Raw genomic sequence first — 27,164 nt, forward strand, 5'->3', positions numbered from 1 at the left:
ACAGCCCACCTGGGCTTTCAACTTTACTGTGCATGACCATCCCACAAGTCCAGCTACAGTCTGCGCATCAACGTTCTTTTTACTGTCTTCAGGGTCTACCTCCCATCAGTAAAATTAAATGTTTAGAGGCTAAAGTGCAGAAAAGCTCAAGTATACCTTGGTAAGAGCCGGCTACTCCAAAACTTAGGTTATAACAAAAAAGAATATTTAGACTGTGCACTAAACAACCTAGTACTGCAAAAAATTGGTACTGTAAGCCATTCCCAATAATCATCCCCCCAGCCCCTGTCCCTGCCTGGACCCAGTGCAGCGTTCCAGGAACTTATGCAAACGTAGCTAGTGTGCTGACCTGATATACTGCAGGAGGCTGGAGCTGTCCTCTCCATAAATAAAATACTATATTATTTAAATTTCTGCACATAGAAAGCAATTCATTCAAGTCTTTAAATGAATTTAACTCTACGACAAATAACTTTTTCCTAAGATGAAATCATTTAGCTTTTTTAAAAATCTGCTTATTTCCTATGATTTCTTTTTGAAAAGACTTTGGAAAGAGAAAAACGTATTCATTTTTCCCTTAAAATGTTAGTTTACTATTTAATGTTAGCACATGCAAATAAGATTTACTCTTAAATATATTACTTTAATCTCATTACCATTTAGGCATCTTACCTAGATATAGTTTCAAACAGATGTGAGGCATTTCTGTGACCTGGTGCAAGAACGGTAGAGTAGAAAGAAAACTCCAGAACAAGGAACTTTTAAGACTAAAAAGATAAAAGATATTTTTGTCAAAGTTCCAACTTAATAAAATTCCAAAGCCTTTCAAGGCATGAATTAGTTTGAAATCTTTACAGATTATCAAGTAAATTGACATTGCCTGGAGCACTCTTTAAAGAAAGTAAAAAAGGGGGGAGGTTTTAATAAAGAGTGCGCCTCCCTCCCCTAAAGGAAGTAAAGGCCTTTGTGTGTCGGTATGTTACCCAATAAGATGGCATTTAAAACAAAATATGTTTATCAAAACCAGTGTCCCTCATTCTCCTCCTCCTGATTGTCTAGATAGAGGAGGGCAACCTTCTTTTCATCCGAAATCACCGACCTTTGGTCTACCATCCTCTGCAGCTGCACCATCTTATGAAACTCGGCCTGCTCCTTGCCCTTTTCCCCGGGGGCCTGGTGTTTGTCCCCAGCACAGCCCTGAAAGCTCACGCCAGCGGCCAGGTCATTCCTACTGCTGGCATCTCTCCAAGCATCACGGTCAGACACACTATGAGCTTCTGCTTCTGTCCCTGCGGGGAAGAGGACTGTGGCCTCTCGGGTCCAGCGGGGGGTCGTCTCTACGTTACTCACGTCCATCTGAAAGGTAAACGAAGTTTCTTTGGGCCCCAGGGCAACGTGCCTTAGTGTTCTGCCACTGTCTGCGACCTCGCCTACCTCAGGGGAGTCCACCGAACCAGCAAGTGCAAACGTTTTGGAAATGGGTCCGTGGAAGACAACGTGTGCAGAGGTGTTGGTTTCTGCAGGACCCAGCTGGATATGCCTAAAGGATCTGCTCACACCTGATGTCGCTTCTGCCCCTAAGGTGTCTCCTGAACTAGCCTCCCGAGGCGATTCAGAAACGGCCCTTTGGAAGGTGCTCTTTTCAGTCATCAGGATTTTCCTACCCACAGCGTAACTATGGGTGGCCTGGGTCACATCTACCGAGTCCTCTCTGGGGGCTTTGCTTTCTGAGTCACTAAATTTCGAGGGTGGGGGAACTATCTGCTCGGTGCCTTGATGCCTCTGAGGAACGGTCTTGATGTGCCTGATGGATGTGCCATTCCCTGACCACACTTCCGTGTGCACAGAAGCTTCTCTGACACCCAACTCCATTCTGTCTGAAAGGGGGGCTGTGAGCTGGATCAGCTCACTGAACCCCTCCCTGAGGCCTAACTGAAGGTGCTTCACAGAAGTCTGGGTACCCACTGACTCTTCTGAAAAATAATCACCAACCTTCCCTGCCTCAGAAGCGGGAGCCTGAAAAATAATTTCCCTCTTAGAATGAAATTGTTGGGAGCCAAAGGGGCTGTGCCTCCCCAATCTGTCAGGATCTGTGGAAACCTCTGCCAGGCCAGGCTCTTCTGAGTCCCCTGCCCCCGGACAGGGAGAGTCAGGCCCTGGGAAGAAGACTTCTTTGGACAATTGACTTTGATTGGGACCCAACGTAAGATGCCTTGCAGACAAGCTGGCTTCTGCCGAGCTTGCCGCCCAACTCAGGTCACCTTCCCCACTTACCTCCACCACCTGGGCGGCGGATCCTTCAGGTGAGACTTGCTCAGCCCTCCAAGTTCCAGGGGGCTCTATTTGAACGTGCCTCACAGACTGACTGACGTCCTCCAGCACGTGTGACTGGGCAAAGCCCCTTGGGCTGGTGACTTCCACGGTGGCCAACACGGGGCCCTGGGAAGTGACCAGCTCCGTGCGGGGAGAGGCCCGGCCGGCGTCGGCCTCCTCACCAGAGGGGCTGTACAGCTCCTGGGTGGCCCAGCGCTTGAAGCCGCGGCTAGCAGCCGGGGCCTCCATTCTGGCCTCCCCATCTGGGCTGCCAGGGGCCAGGCTGTGCTGCCTAGCCAGGCCGTCTCGTACCACCGACTCCACGGCCTTCTCGATCTCACCCGCTTCATCCCTGCTCAGCTCCTCCAGGTCTAACTGATCGGCATCCACCGTCTGCGAGAGGTTGACTTCGGCCACTAAGGTCACAGCCCCGCCACCCGCGGTCTGGACTTTCTTTACATCAACGGAACCGCCCCTGGGCCCGCCCTGACCCTCTCTGGTGAAGGTGGACAGCTCTTCCTTCATGCGCTCCGGAAGGCTCTCCTCCAGTTGCTCAATCACTTCCACCAGCTGGTGCCTGGGCTCCTTGAAGCCTCCCTTAATGGATGTGTGGAATTCATGCGGTATTTTAATTTCCTTTTCAATGACTATGGGTTCAGCATGAAATTCACCACTTCTCGCTTGTCCTTTCCAGTGAGTAGAACCCATGTCCCCCTCCAGAGATGCTTCTGGAACATCCAGTGGCTTCACAACCTTCTCTCCCAATGCATCGTCCCTCTCCATTCTTCTCCGAGACCCTGGCACAATTTCATCTTGCCAGGAGTACCTGATGGTGGATTCCTCTTCGATGTGGATCTGCCCGTACACAGGGCCTTCATCTCTCTCATGGCCACCAGGGTATTCGTCTGGAGTCGACACCAAATAACTCTGCTCTCCCTCCAAGTCACCTGCCTCCGTCACTTCTTCAAAGTGAGTTATGTTCTCTTGGGGCTGCCTGGTCTTTTGACCTTCATTCCCTGAGCACGTGATATCTGTTTCTCCATAAACTTCCTCCTGAACAACAAGCCCCTTGGAGCCCGAACACACGTCATCGACCTCCTCCACTTCGAATGGTGTAGAAAACTCATCCGCCTTCTCACCACTGACATATCTCACGGGCTCTTCAATGATCTCCACGTTGACGACCTTTGCTCTCCCCTCTCTCCCCTTCAGACCAAGACTGATTATATCTCCGATCAAATGCTCAGCTGATTTTCCTTTCAGCTTCACCTCCTTAGCATCCTTGCTTAACAGGTAGTCCAGGCCAGCTTCATCTGAAATGTCGACCTCTTCAGTCAGTTTTGACTCCACGACTATCTCAGTCTTTGTTTTCCTGTCACCGGGAAGCTCTTTCCTGTCCACGTAAGTGACTTTTGTGTCTGGAAAAGAATCAGCAGATGCTTCTGTCTCGGGAGAGTGGGCAAACTGCTTCAGGATACTGGAAACGATGTTCTCAGCTATGGTTTCGGTCGTGGTATTACCTTTCAGAGAGCCTGCAGTGTCGCTGGTGCCCAGCCCGAGCCCCGCCTCTCTCGTTTCCACCCTTCTACGTGTTCCATCACCAGCATCCTTCTTTAGGGGTGTCTGGAGACCCTGGGGGGCCGCCTCTGCTGTGCTGTCCTGGGATACTTCTAGACTGATCGGTATCTCTCTCTCCCTCACACTTTTCTCCTTCAGTGACCCCTCTTTTGTCTTTTCCTTCATTTGCTGGCTTTCTCTCTGTCTTGCTTCTTTATCTAACTTTGTAAGTTCTTCCCACCTTAAGTTTCTCTCCTCTGAAGCCTTCTCTTTAGAATCAAAAATTTTCTCTTCTCGCTTTGTTTGGATGGTTCCCGGTCTGTTTCTCTCCTGCTCCCTTGTGGCTTTAGCTTCCATTTTCTTTCCCAAAATGACGGTCCTCTCATTCGACCAAGTGCTCTCGGGAGCACCTGCCACCACATTGTCCCGGCGTTCTTGGTAGGACTCTTGGGCAACGGCGGACTCTTTGGCTAAACTAGTGGGGGGGCCCTTTATACCTTCGGTTCTTGGTCTATCAGGGAATGTTTTGACTTGAGCTTCAGTATTTCTTAAAAGACCAGGGGCTGGAGAGAAATGTCTGAAGTTGGTTTGACTGCTGGCAGTTTTTTCATAAGAGTTTTCCTGCCGGGCAGTGATAAAGGAAGAGTATCTGGAGCCCAGCAAGTCTCTTCTGGCAGCGCTTCTAACAGCCGTCTGAGAACGGGGCACCGGGCTGTGACTGAAGCTCGGCGAATGTGCTTTCTGCCTTGGAAACAGATTTCTTTCGTTTTCCCTCTGTAATACTGAGGTGGTATATTGATAGGGCTTGTTTCTGAATTCTGTAGAAATTGAACAGTGCATTAAAATGACAGTCATCATTACCTTTTTTCATCTGAAAAGCATCACCACAGATCAAATCCCATCCCATCATAATATACACTATTACCACAGGAGGGTCATTATAAATGAGATATTTTCAACCCCCAAATTATTTTTTTCTGGTAGTTTAAAGAAACCTATGACAATAAAATATAGCCCTACGAATGCTTCCACACAACACTTTTCTCCAATTACTGATCTTAAAATATTCATGCATCTTAAATATATCAAACGTGTGATCGTAAAGCATGGCACATGTGCCAGAGACGTTAGGGGCGCTATTTATGTGGCAGAAATTTCACAATTTGGAATCCTTCATTTCCACTTTGTTGAGATAACTTTATTTTACTGATTAGCAGAGAAGAGCTTCATAATTACTACAGAGTACATAAATACTAAACACCGAATGGCATAACCCCTCCACCTTTTACTATGCTCTTATTTTTCACTGATTTCCATGTTGGGCCAACAAATATTGAAGAATTTGACTTTTTTTTTTTTAATTCCTGATTTCTTCTATTTTTATACTTTTTTTTTTTTTTAATACAAACATCTCATTTGAAAAGGTGCCAAAGCAGGAAGCCAACCAACCACCAATACTACAATCTGTCTTAATGTCATGGTCCTGGGGTTGGGAGGCGGTCCATGGGGCTTCCTGCTTTGCTCTGGACCATCCGCAGACATGCCACCCTGGGTACCTGCTCTTAGGGGTGGCAGCTGGTGGCAGGAATGTGGCCGAGCCAGGAGCATCATCCACCCTGCAGGCACCCCTTTGTGCCCACCCACACCCATCTGCTGAGCTGGGCAGAGGCTTCTCGCCCCCTGGGTCTCCCCCCATGGCAGCCAACCAACCTTACTCTCAAATTCAAAAGCAAACTTGGCAGGACACTGAGACCAAATCCCTTCCAGTCACAGATGACTGGAACCAAAATTATTCTGAACGCAGTAACCTGTCAATCTGTGAAGTGTCTAATAGGAATGTTGTTTTTGAAAATAAAGATGGGGAGTGTTATTTTTTTTTAAACTACCACCTATCCAGATTGACTGTTATAATCACATTCTCCTGACAGCAGTAACCAGTACATACATGTAATCCCAATGTACCATGATTCTGAACATGGCAACACTCATGGAGCCTGAAACTACACAGAGTAAGGTGTATACAGAACATACTGCACGTAACGTAATCTGCCCTTGCTTAGCCAGAAAGCTTTTTAAGGTTTTACAGGACTGAGAGAAAGCTTTAAAAAAAAAAAGAGTTATCCTATAGGTTCTCCGGGTCTTTCTGACGAACATTAACTCTCTAATGTCAGTTCAGCTACAGGAAATACAGGCTTTGTGCTGCAGCTTTAGGCCCGAACAGAGGCTGACTTCAGGGCACTAGGTGACACTGCCGCTCACACCACCCTGAGCTGCCCACGCAAACATAGGCTGGTGGAAACAGTGTAATCCTTCCCACCTCTCCCGCCGGTGGGGTCACGAGTTCCAGTGTTGATTGCCTGCTGTACAAAGTAATACCTCCCTAGGTTTGGGTTAAGGCTGTAAGTCTTTGGTCTGTAAAGGGTGTTCCCTCCACAGGGTGTGATGAATAAATCCATGTCCACCTCTCACCCTTCACACTTCCCAGCTTTCCATCAGCCCTCTCCTCCCTCACCACGCTGGGTAGGAAGCACCCTCAAACACTGGCTAGATGAACAAATGAGTTAATGAAGCCCTTTCCCACACAATTTCATTGGCATTATTATTGAAACTATGGTCCATTAAATAAAATCTATTTGATACTTGAGAGGGACAAATGACAGGTATCTGAAAACTCTTATCTAACCCCAACTCTTCCAGATAAATGATGCTTTACTCTTTATCCATGGAATGAACCTGCTCAGATAGACAGCATCTTAACGTTAAATGATAAGCTTTCCTTATATTTACCTTGTGGTACATTTTCAATGCGCTCAGTCAAGATCTGTATCTCCGGATTACTTTCTCCTTCCAGTAAGGCTCTGTAAAAATTATTTTTAAAAAACTCATTAGGAAATAAAAGACAAGAAGTGCCTCTGTTAGCTGTCGATCTGGTCAATGATACACTGTCCCAGTGTCATGTGTCTACAGATGCTGCACTACTGCGATGCAAGCCCACCCCAGCAGACCTGGCTGGAGAGAGCGTCTCTCAGCTAAGTGAACAAAATGAGGGGGCCAGGGCTTCAGAAGGACTGGAGAGCCAAGGCCTTCTAGAAAACCCTTCTAAACCCAGGGCATGGAGGAGGAAGAGACAGAGGGATGTGGGCCCAGGAAGGGAGGTCGGGGGTCTGGCTTCCCTGGGAAGCAAGGAAGGGCCCATGCCTGGCAGGTCACCCTGGGCTACAGGGACCCAAAACAATTACTACTACCCCACTGGGGTCTCTCTGGAGTCACAGGTCAGGGGCTGACTAAGGGCAGAATAAGGACTGACATTTGTTTGTAAATAAGGCAGCCAGACTGCATCTGCAGTTTTCATACTGGGTTCCATGGGGACATCTCAGAGATGAAAAAAGAGAAGAGATGGAAAGGGCAGGCGTAAGAGGAGAAGGAAGAGCTGCAGACCACCCCCCTCCACCACCATGGCCCCCAGGGGTCTCATTCCAGGCGGCATCTAGGTATCTCCTCTGATAAAATGGCAAAATGCACTGGACTAGGTGGTTTCTTTGGCCATGTCTAGCTCCCAAAGTGTAAAACTCTAGAGTCTTCATTAAGTTGTTATTCACGTCTATGACTCTGAGCCCTGAGGAGAGAGCAGAGGTCAGGCCCCATAGCCCCAGCACACCACAGTGGGTCAGTGCGGGATATCCATCGCTTGGAGACCCTAGGACATGGGCTGCTGCGGGCACACCAGTTGTCCAGTTGCTAGGGCAATGTGTGAGGTCACTAACGTCAGTTCCAAGAAATATACTGCATATGGCAAAGGGCAAGCAGAAGTGGGGTCCACTTGGAAATGCTGATCTGACCACTGAGAGCCAGGCAGCCAAAGAGGGAAGGGACGCCGGAGCCGGGTGGGGACTCTCGGATCAGGCAGACCAGGGCCAAGTTCTATTTCCACTGATTCAAATGCAGTGATTCCCACAAATGCGAGAACCCTGTGCGCAGATGGAACAGAGCAAGGAGGCCCCCCTGAGGAAAAAGCAAAGACAAGGATGAGAGGGATTCCAGTCCAGGTGTGCACAGGAGGGTTCTCCTGGAAGCTGCGACTGCAGTGCGCATGTGTGGACGCAGGAAGCCGAGGGGCCGCGTCCAGAGCCCTGCCCTCCACGCCAGGCGAGAGCCAGGAAACAGGACACCAGCCCATTAATCCCACACCCTCATGACCAAGCATGTTCGGTTCCAGGAACACAAATAGCATCCACTGCCGAGAAAATCCCGAGGTCTGTATAGAATAAAAGGAACACGTTCAAGGTAAAAGTCAGCCTGTGAGGGTCTGTGCCCCAGGATGACAGCAGCAGGAAAGGTAGCATCCTACAGCTAAGGGTCCACGGCGGGCTACTGAGAAGCCAAGTCCTATTTCAGATCTTCTCTCTGCCTGCTTGGGAGGAAGGCTCAGGTACCACAGGGCTCCCACGCTAGCTGCCCAAGGCAGGACAGAAAGTGCTTGCAGGGCATCCAGGTCAGCAGAGAACTGATGACTGGGGAGGTGGGGTGGGGGGGCGGTCAGGATAAAGAAGATCCCTTTGGGGGAAAAATTTCTTCCCTCTCCCCTCAAAGGGGGATGGTTTTGCTTCTCTTTCAGGGAAAATCCAAACCACCACCAAACTTTTACTGAGTTCAGGACCCTGAGTCCGGAGGGGGCACCAGACCCCGAGGGGTGACACAGCACTAATGCTCCTGTGCCCAAGGCCTTCAGCAACCCTAAGACTGAGCACCAAGCAGGCTCTAACCCTCCCCTCTATCTCACCAAGTCCTCCTGGCAACCCCACACTGGGCCGACGATGGGCATCCTGGCCCTACAGGTGAGCAGACTGGAGTGCAGGCCTGCACTCCTCAGCGAGAGAAAGGGAGCCCAGGCCTGGGCACTCAGCCGCCCTGCAAGCTGCCTGGGCCTCCCTGCGGGGCCAGAGATGGTGCCATTTCACATACATTTTAGAACAGATCCTGCAGACAGACCCTCCAGACCATATTAATGAAAGCAGATCCAACATCTCTTGATTTCAATCAAAATGTCCCTACAGGAAAGAGCAGCAGCTCCCACTAGGGAAGCACTCAGGTCCACAGCGACTCCTCCTCCCAGCGGCTGATGCAATAGGCAGGAGCCACCTTCTCGACCTGGGCGCCCAGCAAAGGGCCTCACAGGCATGCTGGGACACTGGTCCCTGAATCCATGCCTTTACGAACCCTCCACCCCCACCCCCGCAATGACACATGACAACCCATCTCCACCAGCACAGCTCACAAGACTAGGCGGCAGAGGCATAAACAAAGCGCCTGGGGCAAGGCCAAAAAGGGTTAATTCCCTCAAAAGCTCTCAAAGGAAGGTTTTTAAGGAAGGAGCAGGTCAAGCAGTCTCTGGGGATTTGGGGAGCGGTGGAAGAGAACTGCCTGGGACCCACCGTGCCAGTGAGAAATGCCAACCGCCTGAATCACGGACTATAAGTGAACATCTCACACAGGCCCACGGGTTGGCAGCCTCTCGAAAAGCAGGAAAACAAGCAGACATGTGCTGGAAAACCAGGTCCCTGGCCTCATTAAGGCCGCCGAGGCAAGCCCACAGGTTGGAAGGGAGCTCTAATGCGGCCCCTGGCTGGGTGCCAGGCCCTAACAGACCACCCATGGGCCAGCCAGCAGCGGGGCTCCCGTCTGGGATAGATCATCCTGACGGCAGCTCAGGGCACATCTGCTGCTGCTCCACGCAGTGAGCACAAGGCGGCCACCCTGCGCGCCCACCAGAAACAGGGACAAGCGTCAGGGAGGAGGCAGAGTCGGAGGATGTTTCCAGAAGCAACGCCAGTGGGGGAGCCTGCCTGGTCCTGGGTGGAGAGATGTTTCACGTGGTGCTTCCTGGCAAAACGCAGGCTCTAGGTGGAAAAGGGGGAGGGGCTGGGAGAAGGAGCTTCTCTGGGCCCCAGCTCCAGAGAGGACAGGGGACCGACCGCCTGTCACTCTAGACTGGGGACTGGAGTGGGAAGGGAGGAGAGAGGGGCAGAAGTCCATCCACAGGACCAGCATCACCATCTGGTTTGGAAAGGGTCTGTCCTAAGCACAGGCATATGAAAGACAACAAGGAGGCAGTGGTGCCAGGCAGCCTCTGGTCATTCCCTCTGTGCTCGGGATGAAATCACATAAGGAAAGCCCATTTGTCAATTCCAGAGACAGAAAAAAAAGACTGACATAAAGAATAAGATTACTAATAAAGCAGAAAGAGGAAGCACAGGGAGTGGTTAACAGAGAAACCTCCAGAATCGGGTTACCTGGATTCAAATCCTGCCACTTCCTAGTCCTATGACCTTGGGCAAGCCGCTCAAACCCTCTGTGGCTCAGTTTCCCCATTTCTGAAACAGGGAGCACTCACAGGTTTCCGGTGGTAATTAATAAAGTGATTGGAAAGTTCTTGCAACAATGGCTGTTACAGAATATGCGCTCGATAAATATCAGCCATCGTCATTATCACCTACATCATCATCTATTGACCTCAGAAGAAAGGTGATTTTCCATTAACCAAAGTAGTTCAAGAAGGGAAGAGATTCTGGATTACCTAAAGTCATGGTTAACTGAGGGCTAATTCATTTACGCAATGATGTGGGTAAGGCTAACAACCAAATGTATCCATTGATCCTAATTTTCTATCCTTAAAACTACAAGATTTTATTAGCTTCAAATTTTTCACCTAATAACCAGGTAAGTCTCAGTGTTAACATATTTTTATAGGTTTTCCCAAAAATAGGATTCAACTTTAAAAAAACAAAATGGGGACTTCCCTGGTGGTGCAGTGGTTAAGAATCCACCTGCCAATGCAGGGGACACGGGTTCCAGCCGTGGTCCGGGAAGATCCCACATGCTGCGGAGCAACTAAGCCCGTGCGCCACAACTACTGAGCCTGCGCTCTACAGCCTGCGAGCCACAACTACTGAGCCTGCGTGCCACAACTACTGAAGCCCACACGCCTAGAGCCCGCGCTTCAAAACAAGAGAAGCCACTGCAACGAGAAGCCCGTGCACTGCAACGAAGAGTAGCCCCCGCTTGCCGCAACTAGAGAAGCCTACGCGCAGAAACAAAGACCCAATGCAGCCAAAAATAAATTAATTTTTAAAAAATGTATTTCTCCAAGAACTTGAGAACTTCCCAAGAAATGCTCTCCTTTGAACAGACACATAAAAAGGTACAGGTGATCTTAAAAACAATGGAGCAACCAGAAACATCATTAAAATGATGATATTAGCAATGTTAAGCGTTATCTATACTGCTTCATTAGCAGTCTAAACCTAGAGACTGAATATTCTCAGTTAAAACCCGCCACCTTTGCCCACTGCCATCAGAAAGAGGAAAGGGGGGCTCTGCACGTCCTCCCCCAGCACAGACATACAAAGAAACTAACCTTTTAAAAGGACTTTGCCATAAAGTCCCCAGGCAGGAAACCTTTGCACTACATTTTCATATCTGGCCAGGCAAGACTTCCTTTAGTGTTTTCTGTCTGAGAAATCCTTTGGCCCTGCTTTCCATTTTTCCAGGTGAAAATCAGAATTGTTATATTCTCCACCCCCAAAACATAAAAAAGCCTCTTTTTAAATTTTGATGGAGATTTCATCATCTGTCCCCCAGATAAGAAATCCAGGATGGGCCCCTTCTTACCCTCAGTTTTGTGGTTTCTGGACTCAGTTTATTCCTGGGTTATTTTTGCATTTTTTTATTTCAATTTTGACTATCTTTTTTTTCCCAGTATATTTTCTAACAGCTTACTCCTGATGATTGTGTTCTGTTCTCTTTTTTTTGGGGGGGGGATGGGGGCAGGAGTGCTCTATTTACTTTTTAACTGTGTTTCTGCAAGTTCTCAATCGATAGCTTTTGGGCCTGATCTTTATGTCAGCAGTGGAGGGGTTTGGGACATGGTGGGTTCTGAATACTGTCAGTTTCACCATCTTCAGATTATACACTAAGTCTGAATAAGCCCACTGAGCCCTCTCCACCTGCTTTGTGGAAGGGGCTCAGTGTAGGGTGATCTAGTTTACAAGAGTGTGTGCCCAGCAGCACATCTGCCCACGTTCCTACCCAGAAACCTCCTGCTCCCGGCCCCTCCATCACTGCCCCGACCAGCCCTGAGCAGAGGCTCCCTCGGGTACCTACCTATGTCAGGCCCCGAATCTCTGACCACCACATGCACCTCCCGAGGCCTCCGCCCCCACCCACAGACACACATACTCATTCCACCCCAGGCCCAGACCCTCCTGCACTCCACCTGCCAGCAACTGGCTCCCCTCTCCTCAGCTTTGGCCCTGGGACCGCCCCATCTCAGTGGCCTAGCAATGGAGGCCCCTGCAATCTGCCCAGACCCTCCTGCACTCCACCTGCCAGCAGCTGGCTCCCCTCTCCTCAGCTTTGGCCCTGGGACCGCCCCATCTCAGTGGCCTGGCAATGGAGGCCCCTGCAATCTGCCTCCTTCCAGGCCTCTGCTGATTCATCTTGCATTCTCCTTCCTCCACTTATTTTCTTATCCTGACTTGTGCACCTGGAGCTCCTTTCTGACACCTTTCTGCCAGTCCAACTCCTATTCCCCACTTTCCCTGCCCCTTCAAGGCCCAACTCAAATCCCACATCCCTTGAAAATCTCTCTTAATTACCTCGGCCTGAAGCTCTCCATTCCTTCTTCTAACCATCTTTATCAAACTCTGTTCATTGGCAGTAAGCCATGTACAGTATTTTCTTGGAACACGCATACTGTTATTTTAACATCTTGTTTGACTTTTCACCTAACCATACTTCTCCCTCCCTCCTCCCATGCCACCCCCTACTTCCCACCTCCCCCCTCTTCTATGTCTGTTCAAATCTCTGCCATCCTTCAAGACCCAGATCAATCTCATCTCCCTCTAGAAAACTTCTCTGATTCTCACAACTCCCTTCTGATTCCAGAAAACTTGCACTTGTGTGTCTTGGGGGACAAGTCTTGCCTCCTATGGTGTAGGAGGCTGCCTCGGTCCGCGCAGCCTTATCCACAGCACACGATCCTCAGCACCCGGCTGCACGCTTCTGAGCCCCTCTGAGCAGGCATCACACCCTGCATGCCGAGCATCTCCAGAGCAGCCTGGGAGCACAGACCCCACCCAGCTCACAAAACATGGCTTCACGGGTGTGGCTCTCAGCCACCCAACATACATGGCCCTCAATGACAGCCCCCAAAACCAAGCTACCCAGGGACGCCCAAATACTCGGCATTGCCACAGATGCCACGCTAGGTCAGTCCCCAGATCCTCACTCGGGCTGCCCCCTCTGCCTGGAAAGCCCTTCCCACACGGTCTCTTCCTGGCTGCCCTTCCTGCAAGACTTGGCACTGCCTCTTCCAGGAAGCCTGCTCTGCACACTCCATCAGCCCCCCACAGCACCAGCCCCACACTCAGCCTGCCTATCCTTTGTCTTGTCCTCTAGGTGCTGTGAGACAGGCTTAGAGCTTTCTGGATGCCCGTGGGCTGCTCTGCAAACAGTAGCGTGCACACAAATCACCTGGGATCTTGTGACAAGGCAACTTTGATCAGCAGGTCTGGGGTGGGCCCAAGGTTTCCCACAAGTTTGAGATGCCTGGTGATGCCGACACTATGGGTCTGCAGGCCCCTGTGAGCAAGGCCCTGGACCTTGCAGTGTTTCTCTTCCCTGGACGCATCTGACAATCATCGTCGGAGCTTTAGCACTACCATGCCTGGGCCCACCCTGTGCCAATCTAGTGGGAATATCTAAACCGGGTCCAGGAGCCGATGCTTCATCAGCTTCACCCGGTGATGCCCACGTGCAGATGCCGCTGAGAACCACGCCCTGTCCTGTTTCCGAGAACCTCCCCTTTCATCACTCAGCCCCTCGTATAACAAGCGCTCACACGTCAGGAAAAACCTCGAGATGACATATCAGGCGGATAAGCATCTCCAGCCCCACATGACACCACTGGAGACAGGCAGACAAGAGCGAGCACAACTGTGCCAGCCTGTCTTCTCCCACACTTCCCCCTTCTCTCAGCATCCTCAGCCCCAGTCCAGCCCCACAGCTTCTGCCCATCACCACCTGCAATGTGGGAGCAAAGGGCTCATTCTCACATTCACCTGCCAGGCCAGGCGCCACGGTCTCCCTGGCCACCAACTGGCCAACTTAGGTTTGGTGAAATCCACCAGTCCTAGACTCTGAGGTTTGCTTTGTTTTAATTTTATTATTTTGTTAAATTATATATTTACGTATAAACTGTAAGTCTATCCCTATAAACTATGAGTTGCACCATTTTGTTATTACCTTAACGTTTCTTCTTTAAGGTTACCGGAAAGGGCTAAATATCTGGGTTTGGAAGGGTTCATGATACTTGAGACCTGGCCTCAGCATAGCCCACAGAGTCCAGCCGTGCTGCCAAGTGCTTTCAGCTTTCCAGAGCCACAGCCCTTCTCTTCCATGTGCGCTGTGTGAGCAGTAGCTCACACATCTCACATGTCTGTCTGAGCAGTGCTAGAGGAGTGGCCCGAAACTTCGGGGAAACACAACCTCAGCCATGGCAGGTGAAGCAATGCCTGCCATAGCACTGGCCACCTCAGCCCCTCTGGACAGGGCTGGTGAGCAGTCACACTGCACAGGACCCTGGAACGTGGTCCCCACGGAGCTGACTGCCCCTGCCGCCCTCAGAGAGGCAGGGTGTGGGAAGAAGGTCAACTTCCCAGAGATGGAAGGTCGAGGTCTGTAAATATCAAATGGGCACTTGTGAAGAGGAATTTTCATACCTGGCCTCAGAATTTGGGCAGCAGCACAAAATACTGAAAGAATCACGTAAAACATGACAAGGGTTTACCTTCAGGACACTTATCAGTGATAAAAAATGCTAGGCTTTTGGCTGATACAAAGAAACAGGTCATATGCTACCGCCTCTTTGTCTTTTAGACCTGCGGGCATCTCCCAGACTCAATCCTAAGCACTGGAGGGCAGGGGGGCGGCAGCAGTTCTAACCACAGAGGTTGGGGTCTGGAGCTGGGCAGCACCGGGCATATGCAGGCCCCTGGGCAGGGCTCCCCATTTTCCCCACGCAAACTTGGACTTCAGGAAGGTACACAGTGAAATCAGTCACTCACTTCCCAAAAAGGACTGATGCTTCCTAATCTCCTAGGAGACGGCCAAGTCAATCCCTAAATGGGTTAAAGAAATGCCCGGCCACAGACAGGAGTAAACTCTGTCCCTGCTGACATGAGTGAAAAAGGCTCGCAACCAAGAGAAAAGCTAGAAGAAGCTAAGCCTTGAGGAAAGCTAAGCTGGTAGGGTTGTGAACACCTACCAGAGAGGTAACGCCCCGGCCTCTCAGGCAAGATGCCCACCTGTGCCCTCTGACTTTTCATGACAGAGAACTGGGGGGCAGGACAAAGCAAGGAAGGAAAGGGCTCAAAATCCCAGAGAGATGAGGCATAAAATCAAAGTCTCCTGACTCCGACCCAGAGAACTTTTACAAAAAGGAAACAGAAGATCCAACTGCCTCTGTAGAGAAAAGACCTCACCTGACACCAGGTGTCGCCTAACAGGGGCACAGATGCGGGTTTTCTAGGCTGACCCAGCATCCGCTCTAGAACGATGCCTGGTTTGGGGTACCTCCCACCCGAATCTCAGTCCATGTGACTCATGGGAAGCTAACCCCTTTCAAGCACTTTGTTCCCCCAGCCAAGGATGGGCACATGACCCAGCAGAGCCAGAGCAGGTCCAGGAGTCCTACTAGGATGGTGGGAAAGAGCCCCCTCCTCTGACCACAGGATTGGGGGTTGCAAGGACAAAAGCCTGGAGCTGCTTGGGGCCCCTCCTGCCACTGTGGGGGCAGAGCAAGGAAGGAGGGGCCAGAGCAGGCAGGGACAGCCTGCCAACAACCCCATCCGGGCACCGGATGAAACTACCACGCCCAAAACTAAGGACTTTTTCAGTTATATGAGTAATAAATGCCTTTTTTGACTTGAGCCAGTCTGAGAAGGACTTCTGCCACTTGCAAGTGAAAAAAATTCTAATGCTTCCTTCCCCCAAATAAAGCCCGATTGTTTTGAAGTTTTCCTTATTAGTAAAGCCCAGCTTATCTCACTCAGCATTTGTTGCAATACCCTACCAATTTAATTTTGCAATTGTTCACCCCATGAGATTTCCAAGAAGATTGTGGAGATGGACCTTGGGAAAGACAGGCTGGCAAGTGCCTCCTCTCCCCTGCCCCCATGCCCTGACCAGCATCCCTTCTGCAGGACTCAGGCTGCATAGCTCCCAGAGCAGGGACCCAGCAAGGCCCCCACCAGCTTGGCCCTAGGACCATCCCTCAATTCAGCCAGGGGCTCCACCAAGGGCTGCCATGCTGGGTGGGTAAGGCACAGGCCCTCAGCAGCCTGGACCCCTGCTTCCAGGCCCCTTCCCTCACCTGCAAAAGGGATGTGTGGTGTCCACCACCAGAGGGTGACTATGGGCAGTGAGCAGCTGCGAAGGACTTAGCACTGCGTCTGGCAGGCAGTAAGTGCTCAGTAACACAAAGCCACAGCCACTCCATGGAGGCTGCAGGGACTTTCACACTGCCAGCTCCAGCTTGGTGGACTCAGCACAGCATCCTTACCTATAGGTTGCCACCTCCAGACTGAGGCCAGTCTTCACCTGCACGAGCTCCTGATAGTCCCGTAGCCGGTCAGCCATGGCCAAGGTAAGGGCTGCCTTCTCATCCTCCAGGCAGGCGATCTCTCTCTAAGGAGAACAGAAGGTTTTGGGATCAGAGGACTGGAGCTTTGCTGGGTTGAACTTAAGGTACCAAGAACTCAGGACACAAAAAGAGATGAAAAACCTCCAAGTTTATTAAAAATGCAGTCATTGCAAGGATGATTTTTATTTATTTTTTTTAATAAATTTTTTAATTTTTGGCTGTGTTGGGTCTTTGCTGCTGCACGCAGGCTTTCTCTAGTTGCGGTGAGCGGGGGCTACTCTTCATTGCCGTGAGTGGGCTTCTCATTGTGGTGGCTTCTCTTGTCGCGGAGCAAGGGCTCTCGGTGCGTGGGGTTCAGTAGTTGTGGCACGTGGGCTCAGTAGTTGTGGCTCGCGGGCTCTAGAGCTCAGGCTCAGTAGTTGTGGCACACGGGTCTAGTTGCTCCGTGGCATGTGGGATCTTCCCAGACCAGGGCTCGAACCCGTGTCCCCTGCATTGGCAGGCATATTCTTAACCACTTAATCATCCCAAGGATGATTTTTAAATACTATATTTCTCCCACCTGGAAGGTTTTTTTTTTTTTTTTAATCAGCGCATAAGGAAGATGTGGCTAGTACATAGGCTTCTCTGTTCATTCTCCCTAATAATAATGAATGCTTGTAAAGCATCTCTACAGCTCAGACATCAGTCAGCTTAGGGAAGTCAATACATGACACTAATGAAGTAAGATGCTATTTAAAATAAGCCAAGACTAGGGACTTCTCTGGTGGTCCAGAGGTAAAGAATCCACCTTACAATGCAGGGGGTGCATGTTCTATCCCTGGTCAGGGAACTAAGATCCCACATGCCGTGGGGCAACTAAGCCCATGCACCACAACTACTGAGCTCGCGAGTCTCAACTAGAGAGCTTTCATGCCACAAACCACAGAGGCCACACACTCTGGAACCCGCGTACCACAACTACAGAGCCCACACGCCCTGGAGTCCACGTGCCACAACTATAGAGAGAAAATACGCACGCCACAACTAGAGATAAGCCCGCATGCCCCAACGAAAGATCCCGCATGCCTCAACGAAGATCCCACATGCCGCAACTAAGACCCAACGCAGCCAAAAATAAATTTTAAAAATAAATAATAAATAAATCTGTTTAAAATTAAAAAATAAAGAGAAGTTTAAAATAAATAAATAAAATAAGGCTAGAAAGCAGGGGTTTTACTATATTTAAAACATAAGTTACTCAGATCTGAAACAGAATTTCCCCCATACTCATGATACAGAGTTCTTTGTTTCACCTAGAAAAGCCACTTTAAAATCATCTGGGAAGAAAAGTTATGTTAATGTGACAAGAATATATTCTGGGCATAAATGTCAAAGGCCAGACCTGGATATAAACTTTTATGACTGCTCTCGTGTAGTTTAATAAGTGCTCCCTGGGCATGTGTTCACATGGCCCCCATAGCAATTCCACTCCCGCCTGGTTAATTGCATCTGTCCATGTCCCCAGCCCTGGCTGGGAGACACTGCAAGGCACAGTCTATCACTGCCTCATGCATCCCCACAGCCCCTGCCTGTAGAAAAATGCCCTTCACATGCAAGTCACACAGCACGCAACCGGTGAACTAGATTTAAAATGAAATGATCAATATAATATTACCCTCCTCAAAATGTACTGTTTTCTTTTTTTTTTAATAAATGTTTTTATTTATTTATTTATTTTTGACTGCGTTGGGTCTTTGTTGCTGCACACGGGCTTTCTCTAGTTGCAGTGAGCAGGGACTACTCTTTCGTCATGGTGGGCATGCTTCTCATTGCGGTGGCTTCTCTTGTTGCAGAACACGGGCTCTAGGCATGCAGGCTTTAGTAGTTGTGGCACAAGGGCTCATCAGTTATGGCTCACAGGCTCTAGAGCACAGGCTCAGTAGTTGTGGCACACAGGCCTAGTTGCTCTGTGGCAATGTGAGATCTTACCAGACCAGGGATTGAACCCATGTCCCCTGCATTGGCAGGCGGATTCTTAACCACCACGCCACCAGGGAAGTCCCCAAAATGTACTATTTTCAATCGACAATATATTTAATAAACACAATGGTTTCATTTGTACCATTTTACAGTTTTGCCCTACTCTGCATTACAGTTTTATATAACATTTTATAGTTATGCTGGGGAATAATTAACTAAACAAATATTTAAACTTTGAATAAGTCCATATACTTTAACTTTTGGTTTGCAATGGAACGTAGCATTTCTGAATACAATTAACAGGATACATTTTTAGACATTCATCTTTGTGGAATTTAAAAATTATAAGACAACGGGAGAAGGAATCTATTTTCATTTCTCATGTAATCCCTCCACCAAAGGCACCTGGCAATATGCTGGCGGCCCAAAGTAAATAGGTAATGTTTATGAAACTAAGGAATGACTGTAACTAAGATCCCACACTGGATTTACCATCTAAAAAGATGCATGAATGATCAGCATGTAAATAATTCTGCTTCTCATAGTAGTTCTATATATCTAAGCTAATAATTGTTGTTAGGTTATTTTTGTCTATATAAAGTATGCTAAAAACAAAAACTGAAGCCACTTAGCTTTTAAAGCAAAGGAGTAAATTTAAAAACCGCTAGCTAGTATCCCAGGGTGGGTAAGTGTAAACACCCTCCAAAACTGGCATTATAAATAGATAAAGAGGTTCATCAAAGCAGACCATTGGCCAGTCTTGATTTAAGTGACAGTTGCCAGAATTTAGTCATAACATTCACACATTCTATAGTTAAGTCTCAGTGTTAAAAGCCTATGTTCCCCCATTTTAGAGGGAGTATAAACTCAGGCACAAGGTTACAGTATAAAATGTTCTGTAAACATATGACTCCTTCCTACTACAGGAAATTCTACCTAAATATTAAAATTTGACAATGTGTAGTAATGCCTTCTTCACAAAAAAGTTTGATTGCTGTTAAAATGCTTAGAAAAAAAAAAATCAAACACATTCAATTCTCTAACTACAAGCCTCCTAAGCAGGTCAAGATCTCCCAGCTATGCCAAGGAGGTAACACGAAGATTCTCTCCCTCCTGGGGGTGAAGAACATTTCTGCACCCCACAAAATAAGAGGAGGAAAATCAAACTCTGTTTAAGTTAAAATAAGTGCAGTTCCAACCACATTCCCATGTGAGTCAACTCTTCCTAAACTGTCAAAGGAAAATTCGTTGACTTCTGGAAGCAGGAATGTAAGAATTACTGGCTCCCAACAGTCTTCACAGAAATTGTAACCGATCCTGCTGGTTGAATAAAGCTTCAGGCTTGGCCTCCACTTCTCCAGAAGTTTTCAAACCGTGGGCCAAGCCAAGGCACTGGAGCCTGAGACACAGCAGCTAATTCTAACCCAAGCAGGAGCAGTTTTGCCAAACGTTAGAGCTGGGGAGAAAGGTCACCTTTCTAGTTGCTATTTAGAGAACATTTGGGCAGCATCACAACTGATGATGAAATGTAGGCTACACCAGGGAAAGCCTGCTGCCCTCACTGTCCAAAGAATTCACTTTCTCTTAACCAAACTTGAGCAGCTTGTTGCTGAGCAAGTCACCCAGACACAACAGGAAGAGCTTGCAAGTGTCACGGTCATGCACTGAGAATCTTGAACATTTAAGAGCTCGAGGGAATTTAAATTCTGTGATAACCTCATTTAGATGCAAAAACTAGATGTGTTAATAACAAGCATTGACTGGATGCTAACTAAGTGTTTATAGCTCTGGCCCATACAACACCATGAACTCCAGACCCATCATTTTATGTTACAAGACCAGGTGGGTATCTCAGAGGCATTTCAAACTGAAATCTGCTCTCCCACCCAAGCCTGCCTTTCTGCACCAAACCCCTTCCTCCAGCTGCTCAGGCCCCAGGCCCTGGAGCAGACTTGATTTCTCCCTCTCTCCCACCACATCCAATCCATCCACAAACCCCGTGGGCTTCAACTTCAGGGTAGATTCCTGCCTCTGCCCTTCGCTGCTGTCCCTGGCCCAAGCCTCCAGCACCTACTGCCTTGACGGTGGCAAGTGTCTCCTAAAGAGGTCTCCCTACTCCCAACAGGTGCCCCACACAGTCTATGTGTATCACAGCAGCCAGGGAGATCCCATGAAGACTCGGGTCACCACCCGCTTCTGCGCAGAGCCCAAGCCCAGGTCCTGTAGAGGCCACCTTCGCCCCCTCGCCCCAGCCACACCCGCCCCTGAACACTGAACTGTTTCCACCTCCAGACCTGTGCAGTCAAGGACTTTCTCTGTTTTGTTTCCATTACGCTCCCTGCTGTACCCCCAGCACTTAAGAGGCAAACTTGGCACACCAAGTACTCAATGAATGAACTGAATGCGGATGCACCCTGTGGGCCATTTTCATTACCCCTAGTTCACAGGTGGGGAAACGGAGACACAAACAGTGGCAGAGCCACAATTCAGACCCAGGTAGGGCAGCTAAACCAGCTCCATTCCAATCGAAAGAAAGTTCTCATTCAGTCATGTCTTGGGAGCGTGGAAGCTGGCCACAGGCAGCCTCGAGACTAAGAGTGCACTTTCACAAGCCAAAATCTCAACGTTTATGGGCTAAGGCTGGTGTAAATCACAAACATCTTACAGTTTTTGTCTGAAGCCCCTTTCTGCAGACTGGGAGACAGGGTATATTAATTAGGCTTCAAGTGATCTGAACTACATATAAAATGCTGGGAACTTGGATGTCAGTTCAGCAAACTCTTCTCTGGCAAATCTGAGGTGAGGGGCCTCCCAGAGAGGTCTAAGGCATGTAGGCCATCTGGGAAGGCCCAGTTTTCCCAGAAAGAGAGTCCCAGTGAGCATCTTTCCCCCTCAAGCTGCAGTGCCAGCCCAGAGCCTGGGCACTATGTGGGTGCTCCTGCCTCCAGATGAGGGAGAGGGGTTCCCATTAAAACCACATGGCACACGTTAAAAAGTAAATGAGGGCTCCCCTGGTGGCGCAGTGGTCGAGAGTCCACCTGCCAATGCAGGGGACATGGGTTCATGCCCCGGTCTGGGAAGATCCCTTATGCCGCGGAGCGGCTGAGCCCGTGAGCCGTGGCCGCTGAGTCTGCGTGTCCGGAGCCTGTGCTCCGCGGCAGGAGAGGCCACAACAGTGAGAGGCCCGCATACCGCAAAAAAAAAAAAAGATAGTAAATGAAAGACTTAACACTAAAAGTATTCTGACAACAGCCAGCTGGAAGGGTCTGAAAGCATTTTAGGACTGTAGATTAACAGTCTTCCCTTAGGAAGAACACTGATCATTGTTCTATGAAAGCAAACTGAATACTGGTTTAAAGTTCATCTTTAATAGAACAGGTAGAAGAGAGGGAATATTGCCCAGTGGTTAGTTGCTCAGGCAATGCAGCATGAATCAAACCCAGGCTTAGCTACTTACTAACTAGGTGACCTATGGACCTCAGTTTCATCATCTGTAAGATGGGGTAAATATGAGTACCCACCTCCTAAGACTGATGTGAGGACTAAGAGTGAATACACATGTGATGGGCTCGGTACCTCTGGTACCTGCCACACAAAAAGCTCTTGATAAAGGCTAACTCTTAGTAATGAAACTTTTATTACAGTAAATTAGTTAAATCAGGTTTTATGATATTTTCAGTCTCCCCAGGCTAAGCTTCTATAGAATTTGAAAACATCAGAGGCTTGGGGTTAAATCATCAATATTTATTCTTTAACAAAATATCTAGCATTTTTACACTTCTTAAAAAAAAATACTAACGCTTGGTAGTGAGTCCTTTGGAATGCAACTTAAAATATGGTTGCTTTAAGGTAACTGGTGAAAGATTCAGGCTATGGATAAGGAAACATTCAGTACAATGAAACAGCCACAAATTGGAACTGAGAAATATCCAAGTCCTTATAGACATTTTCCGTACTCTTTACTTTTAGGGGAAAGAAGCAAATTCCAATAGGAGAGATATCACTGGACAGGAGGGTGGGATCCTAGTTCTGGGGCAGGTGTGACCCCAGGGAAGGGCCCTGGAGTCTCTGTGTCAAATAAGGTGATTTTGAATGGCACTTCAGGTCCCCACCTGTCCTGGAATCAGAGGAACTCTGCTTTTATCTGTTTCATATCTGGCGGTGCACTTAAGAGTTAACTGGGGGGGGAAAGGGTTCTGCTGCTAAAAAAGAACACTGAAACCAGAGCTTCCAGGTCCAAAATGAGCCAAGTGAGCTATGACTGCAAACGAATGGTGGGGATTTAGCCCACAAAACACGCCTCAAAGAAGCCTTTTCCAAACCTGCTTGCACAGCAGGGACCCTTGAGGTGGTAGCAGGGGTTCCCTACAAAGGGGTTCAGTGGGCAGTGAGTTTGGCAGGCGCTTCTCTTTGGTTAAAAGCTCTGTGAAAGCTTACATTAAAGACACTTTTTAACTTTCACTCAACACAGAGCATGGGGGCCCATGGAACTGGCATCCCTGGCCACCATCGTTGCAAAGGGAAGCGCTCTGGAGTCTAGAGTAAGCTCCGGAAATCAGCACATACTTCACCGGCCCCTGCCCTTGTCCCACCTACAACCCCAGCAGAAGGCTTTTGAAAATTATGAGGCAGAGACCAAACAAAACCTAAGATCCAAAAGATTAAATTCCAAACAACTTTGTACTGTATTGCTTTATATGATTTCCCATCCAGACTCTAGTTCTTTGAAGAGTGAAGCCCCAGTACAGTGCTAAGGACCAGGGGTAGTCAACAAATAACTGCTGATTATTTGTGGATGCCTGTGAGGTCACAAGCCTCTATGCCACGACTGTCATATTTCCTTTACTTCTAATTTTTTAAAAAGGCACAAAATCATCACTCCAACACAAATTTTAAACTTGAAGCTACAAACTGTTCCCTTTAAAATATTTCTGAATTTGTGTGGATGTTGTCTTAAACTGTCATCCTAAGATGACAGTTTAAGGATTTGGGAATACTTCCAATTCTGGCCCAGACTGGGCAGGACCAGGGCTAACCCTGGGACTGGGCTAGGTGTACAGACAATAAATCCAGCCACAAGTGTCACCGTGTCAGTGTCAGAAGTCTGAGCTCTGCTTCTCTGAAATAGGAACTGTTTATATTACCTGTACTTGTAATAACATCCTGCCATAGGGACCTGCGTTACCACAGCTTTTACACAACCCAGAGATCAGACATCAGCTTGTACTGTGAGAAAAACATCTCTGATCTTAATGCTCTTTTCTGCATTAAGATTACTGTCCCTCCTAAGAATAAATGAGGCAGTGGCCCAGGAAGCCACCACCAGCTGCTTCCAACTGGGAAATCATCCTGGCAAAATAAAAACCGATTTGTAAAACAAGTTAAGTTTTCCCCAGGGGAGCCCTAGTGCCAGCGGGGCTGCCATTCTGAACGGCTCACGATAAGGACTTGGCCATTGCCTAGAAACCTCCCAACACTGAGACTTGTCTGAGAAGGAAGGAGCTGTCACCTCTGGAAGTCACTTCTGGGGCTTCTTGGTTGACTGTTAAGTGAACTCGGTCTTCGAATTACAGGAAACTGAAAGAGAACCTAGAGCTTGACGGGGTCATTTGTCAGGATGCACCCAGTCATGCCGAGGGCCAAAGAAATTGAAAACCAAATAGGAGGGCAGGGACGGGTCTATCCAGCGGGACCTGCCACTTGGCACACTCCCACTGAGTCGAAGGGCCAGGGGTGGCGAGATGCCGGGACCCTGAGGCCCCACTGCAGAGCAGGGCGGTCCCTTCGGTGCCTGGGTCCACACCGGCACCCTCTGGGCCGGCCCCGCCCGTGGGCGACGTCGCGCCTGGCACGAACGAGCCGTGGTCCGGGTAGCCCCACCGCTCCCCCGCAGCCCCTACCCGCAGGGCGCGCGGGCCTGGGCTGGGGGCTTCCCAGCGCACTGACCTGCCGCTCCTCTGCCTGCAGCTCGTACGCCTCGCGGACCCGCAGCAGCTCATCCTCCAGCAGCGCCCGCAGCTGCTCCAACTCGAGCGCCTCACGCCGCAGCGCCTCCGCCTCCTGCGCGCACAGCCGCGTCTCCTCCTCGGCCTCGCGCCGGCTATCCTGGCCGCGCCGCAGCGCCTCCTCCAGCTCGCGCACCTCGTCCTCGTACAGCTGCACGGTCTCCCGCCACGACTCGGCCACAAGCAGCGCGTAGCCGTTGTGGACCTCCCGCATGCGCGGCGGGGGCGCGGTGGGGCCGGCAGCGCGGGCGCGGTATCGCAGGGTCAGGCCGGCGGCGCGCGCCCGCAGCTCCCGCACGTCGCGTTCGTGGGCCTCGTCTAGGCCGCGGCGCTCGGCCTGAAGCCGGCCCAGCAACGCCTCGAGGGCGGCGCGCGCGCCCAACTCCTCCTGCAGCTCCCGCCGCTGCGCGTCCAGCTCGGCGTCCAGGCGGCCGCGGGCTGCGCGTGCCTCCCCGCCCAGCAGCTGCAGCTCCCGCAGCTCGCGCCGCAGCGCATCGCGCTCGCCCTCGGCCAGCGCTGTGGCCCAGCTCAGTTCGTCTAGCTGCTGCCGCAGGCTGCGCGCCTCCTTGGTGAAGCGGGCTTGCGCCTCGGCCCACAGGCCCTCGTACCCATGCCGGCCGCGCAGCTCCTCCTCCAGGAGCAGGTTTTCGCGCTCCAGCTCCCGTACCCGGCACACGTAGTCGTACAGCCGGGCGTTGAGCTCCTGCAGCTCGGCCTTCTCGGAGCCCGTTTGCAGCCGCCAGGACAGCATCTTGATGGTGTCCGGGTCTCTCCCAGCCGGCCAGTTCCCTCCTACCCTGGTCTTGTCCCCTCTGCTGTGCCCCTCCTGCCGCACCGCTACTCCGGAGGCCCGCAGACTGGGGCGGGAGCTGGCGAGAGGCTGCACTTAACAGGCCTGGAGGGCGGGAATGGGCGCGGGCCACGGCCTCCAGCCAATCAGAGCGCGGCCCGGCGCGGCCACTGTGGCCGGACAGCGCCCCCTGCCGGACTGACAGTGGCGCCGCGCGGTTGTCCAGCCCAAGGCGTGGGCGGTCGTGAGTCCTCGTCGCCGGCTGTCGGATAACGGCGGGCAGGACTCGCAGAAAGAATGCCGAGGAAGTCTACCCGTTACTGTCCTTCTCCCATTCACCCAGGTGCACATCGTCACCTGTCCGTTGTTTATCAGGCCACACAGCTGCTGTGATGTCAGCACCCAGACCTGTATGGAAGTCCCATCAGTACGAACGTCTCTCTGACCGCCCTGGCGCATCCATCGGGTTCTGTAGAGCGGCTCACGGTTGCCTGGACTCAGCCTGCAGCCATTTGTTCTCAATTCTTTAGCTCCCCACGTTACCAGGGGTTCTGCTGTCCCACCTCTTCCAGCTTGGCAGGGTAGGAGGGCCTTCTCAGGGACCAGTGGATCTCCCAGCAGGATGCTTTGCTCCCATTCATTAGGTTTTCTTTGCCCCGATACCCTTCAAGGTCTTGGATTTTGGAATTTATGCTTTTCCCCCTACTTATGCTTTAAATCCTGTCCTGAGAAACATCTGCTACAGAGTGTAGCTGCCCAGTTTGGAAAAGAGTTGTAGGGCACCAGGAAATAGCAGGAGGAAAAAATTAAGTACCACTGGTTAATCTTTCAAAATCATACCATACTGCATCATACTTAATTCTCACAGAACTGTAGCTCAGAGAAGTTGAGCCACTTGCCCAAGGACACACAGTTCCTATATTTAGGAATAGAAGTATTAGAAGTTGTGACCCCAGAAGCAGACTTGAGCAGGAAGGGTCCAGCCAGGAAACAGAGGCACACTCAAAGGGAAGGGAATGATTAATGGGGTGTAATGAAAGTAAATTCTTACAAAGGGGTGGATGTGATGGGGAAGCATTAGGAACCAGCAAGAGCAAGAAGCCAAGAAGCCATTAACCCCCTAGAGGCAGAGGAAAGAACAGTGTTGGCTGAGCCTGGAGGAACAGGAGCTGCAGGATGCATTCCAGGACAGAGCAGAAGGAAAACCCAACCCTTCCCTCTTGCTGCTCTCCCATCTCCTGCCAGTGCCTGTCACTGTGGAACCCAGAAGTCACTGGGGCCTGGCAGTGGTGTGCTCGGGCCAGATCCTAATGGCTTGTGAGAGCCAATTGTTAAATTATCAGGAATTTTGTGAGCCAGTTGTTAAAAGCTATTGTTAAAAATAACAGCCAGCTACCATTAAAAATTAAATTATGTATGTTTACCATTAATTATACAAAAACAAAGGAAATAAATACTTATATCACTTCCTAGTTATTTTACTGCATTTTACTATTATCTCTTCTTGAAGTTATGGATGTCTAATATCCCTGCAGGATGGAAATGCTATATAACGCGTGCTACTGAGTGTCTCTACCCACCTCCGCGTTCTCTGACTTTGTGTTGGTAGCTTGAGTATTCAGACTGCAGAAATCAGTAAATGGCTTGTTAACTGTCAACTTGACTTATTATTCTGTTGATTGTCTAGACTTAAAGAAGTGATGGAGAACATGTTAATAATGCAGATGAAACTTAGTGTGTTGTGTCTGTAGCTACTGAATTTTGAATAGCACAAAAATTTGAGGAAATATCTTTCTAGTGTTTCAAAACTATTATCCGAGTTAGCAAAGAAGTTGCT

General features: G+C 49.8%; 1 protein-coding gene across 2 annotated transcripts; it reads right to left on the minus strand.

Moving 5' to 3' along the window:
- Positions 1 to 538: 538 nt before the first annotated feature.
- Positions 539 to 25,288, minus strand: SYNM (synemin). Of its 2 annotated transcripts, XM_065871995.1 has the most exons (5): positions 24,479 to 25,288; positions 16,490 to 16,614; positions 6,658 to 6,728; positions 2,275 to 4,688; positions 1,018 to 1,356 (listed from the first exon to the last, which is right to left on the minus strand). In XM_065871995.1, the coding sequence occupies exons 1-5, from the start codon at positions 25,286 to 25,288 to the stop codon at positions 1,018 to 1,020; spliced, it is 3,759 nt and encodes a 1,252-aa protein (XP_065728067.1). The 2 variants fall into 2 exon arrangements, with proteins under 2 accessions (XP_065728066.1, XP_065728067.1); XM_065871994.1 differs by having other exon boundaries at positions 539 to 4,688.
- Positions 25,289 to 27,164: the final 1,876 nt, after the last annotated feature.

This window comes from Phocoena phocoena, chromosome 2 (assembly GCF_963924675.1).
Source record: "Phocoena phocoena chromosome 2, mPhoPho1.1, whole genome shotgun sequence".
In the NCBI taxonomy this organism is placed as follows: domain Eukaryota; kingdom Metazoa; phylum Chordata; class Mammalia; order Artiodactyla; family Phocoenidae; genus Phocoena; species Phocoena phocoena.

Excerpts from the sequence above, each read along its gene's own strand:
- SYNM (XM_065871994.1), bottom strand. The coding sequence starts at position 25,288 with ATGCTGTCCTGGCGGCTGCAAACGGGCTCCGAGAAGGCCGAGCTGCAG. Across the intron at positions 6,729-16,489 it reads CTGGAGGTGGCAACCTATAG|AGCCTTACTGGAAGGAGAAA; the intron begins GTAAGGATGCTG and ends TAATTTTTACAG. Across the intron at positions 4,689-6,657 it reads CATTGAAAATGTACCACAAG|AATTCAGAAACAAGCCCTAT; the intron begins GTAAATATAAGG and ends CAATTTCTACAG.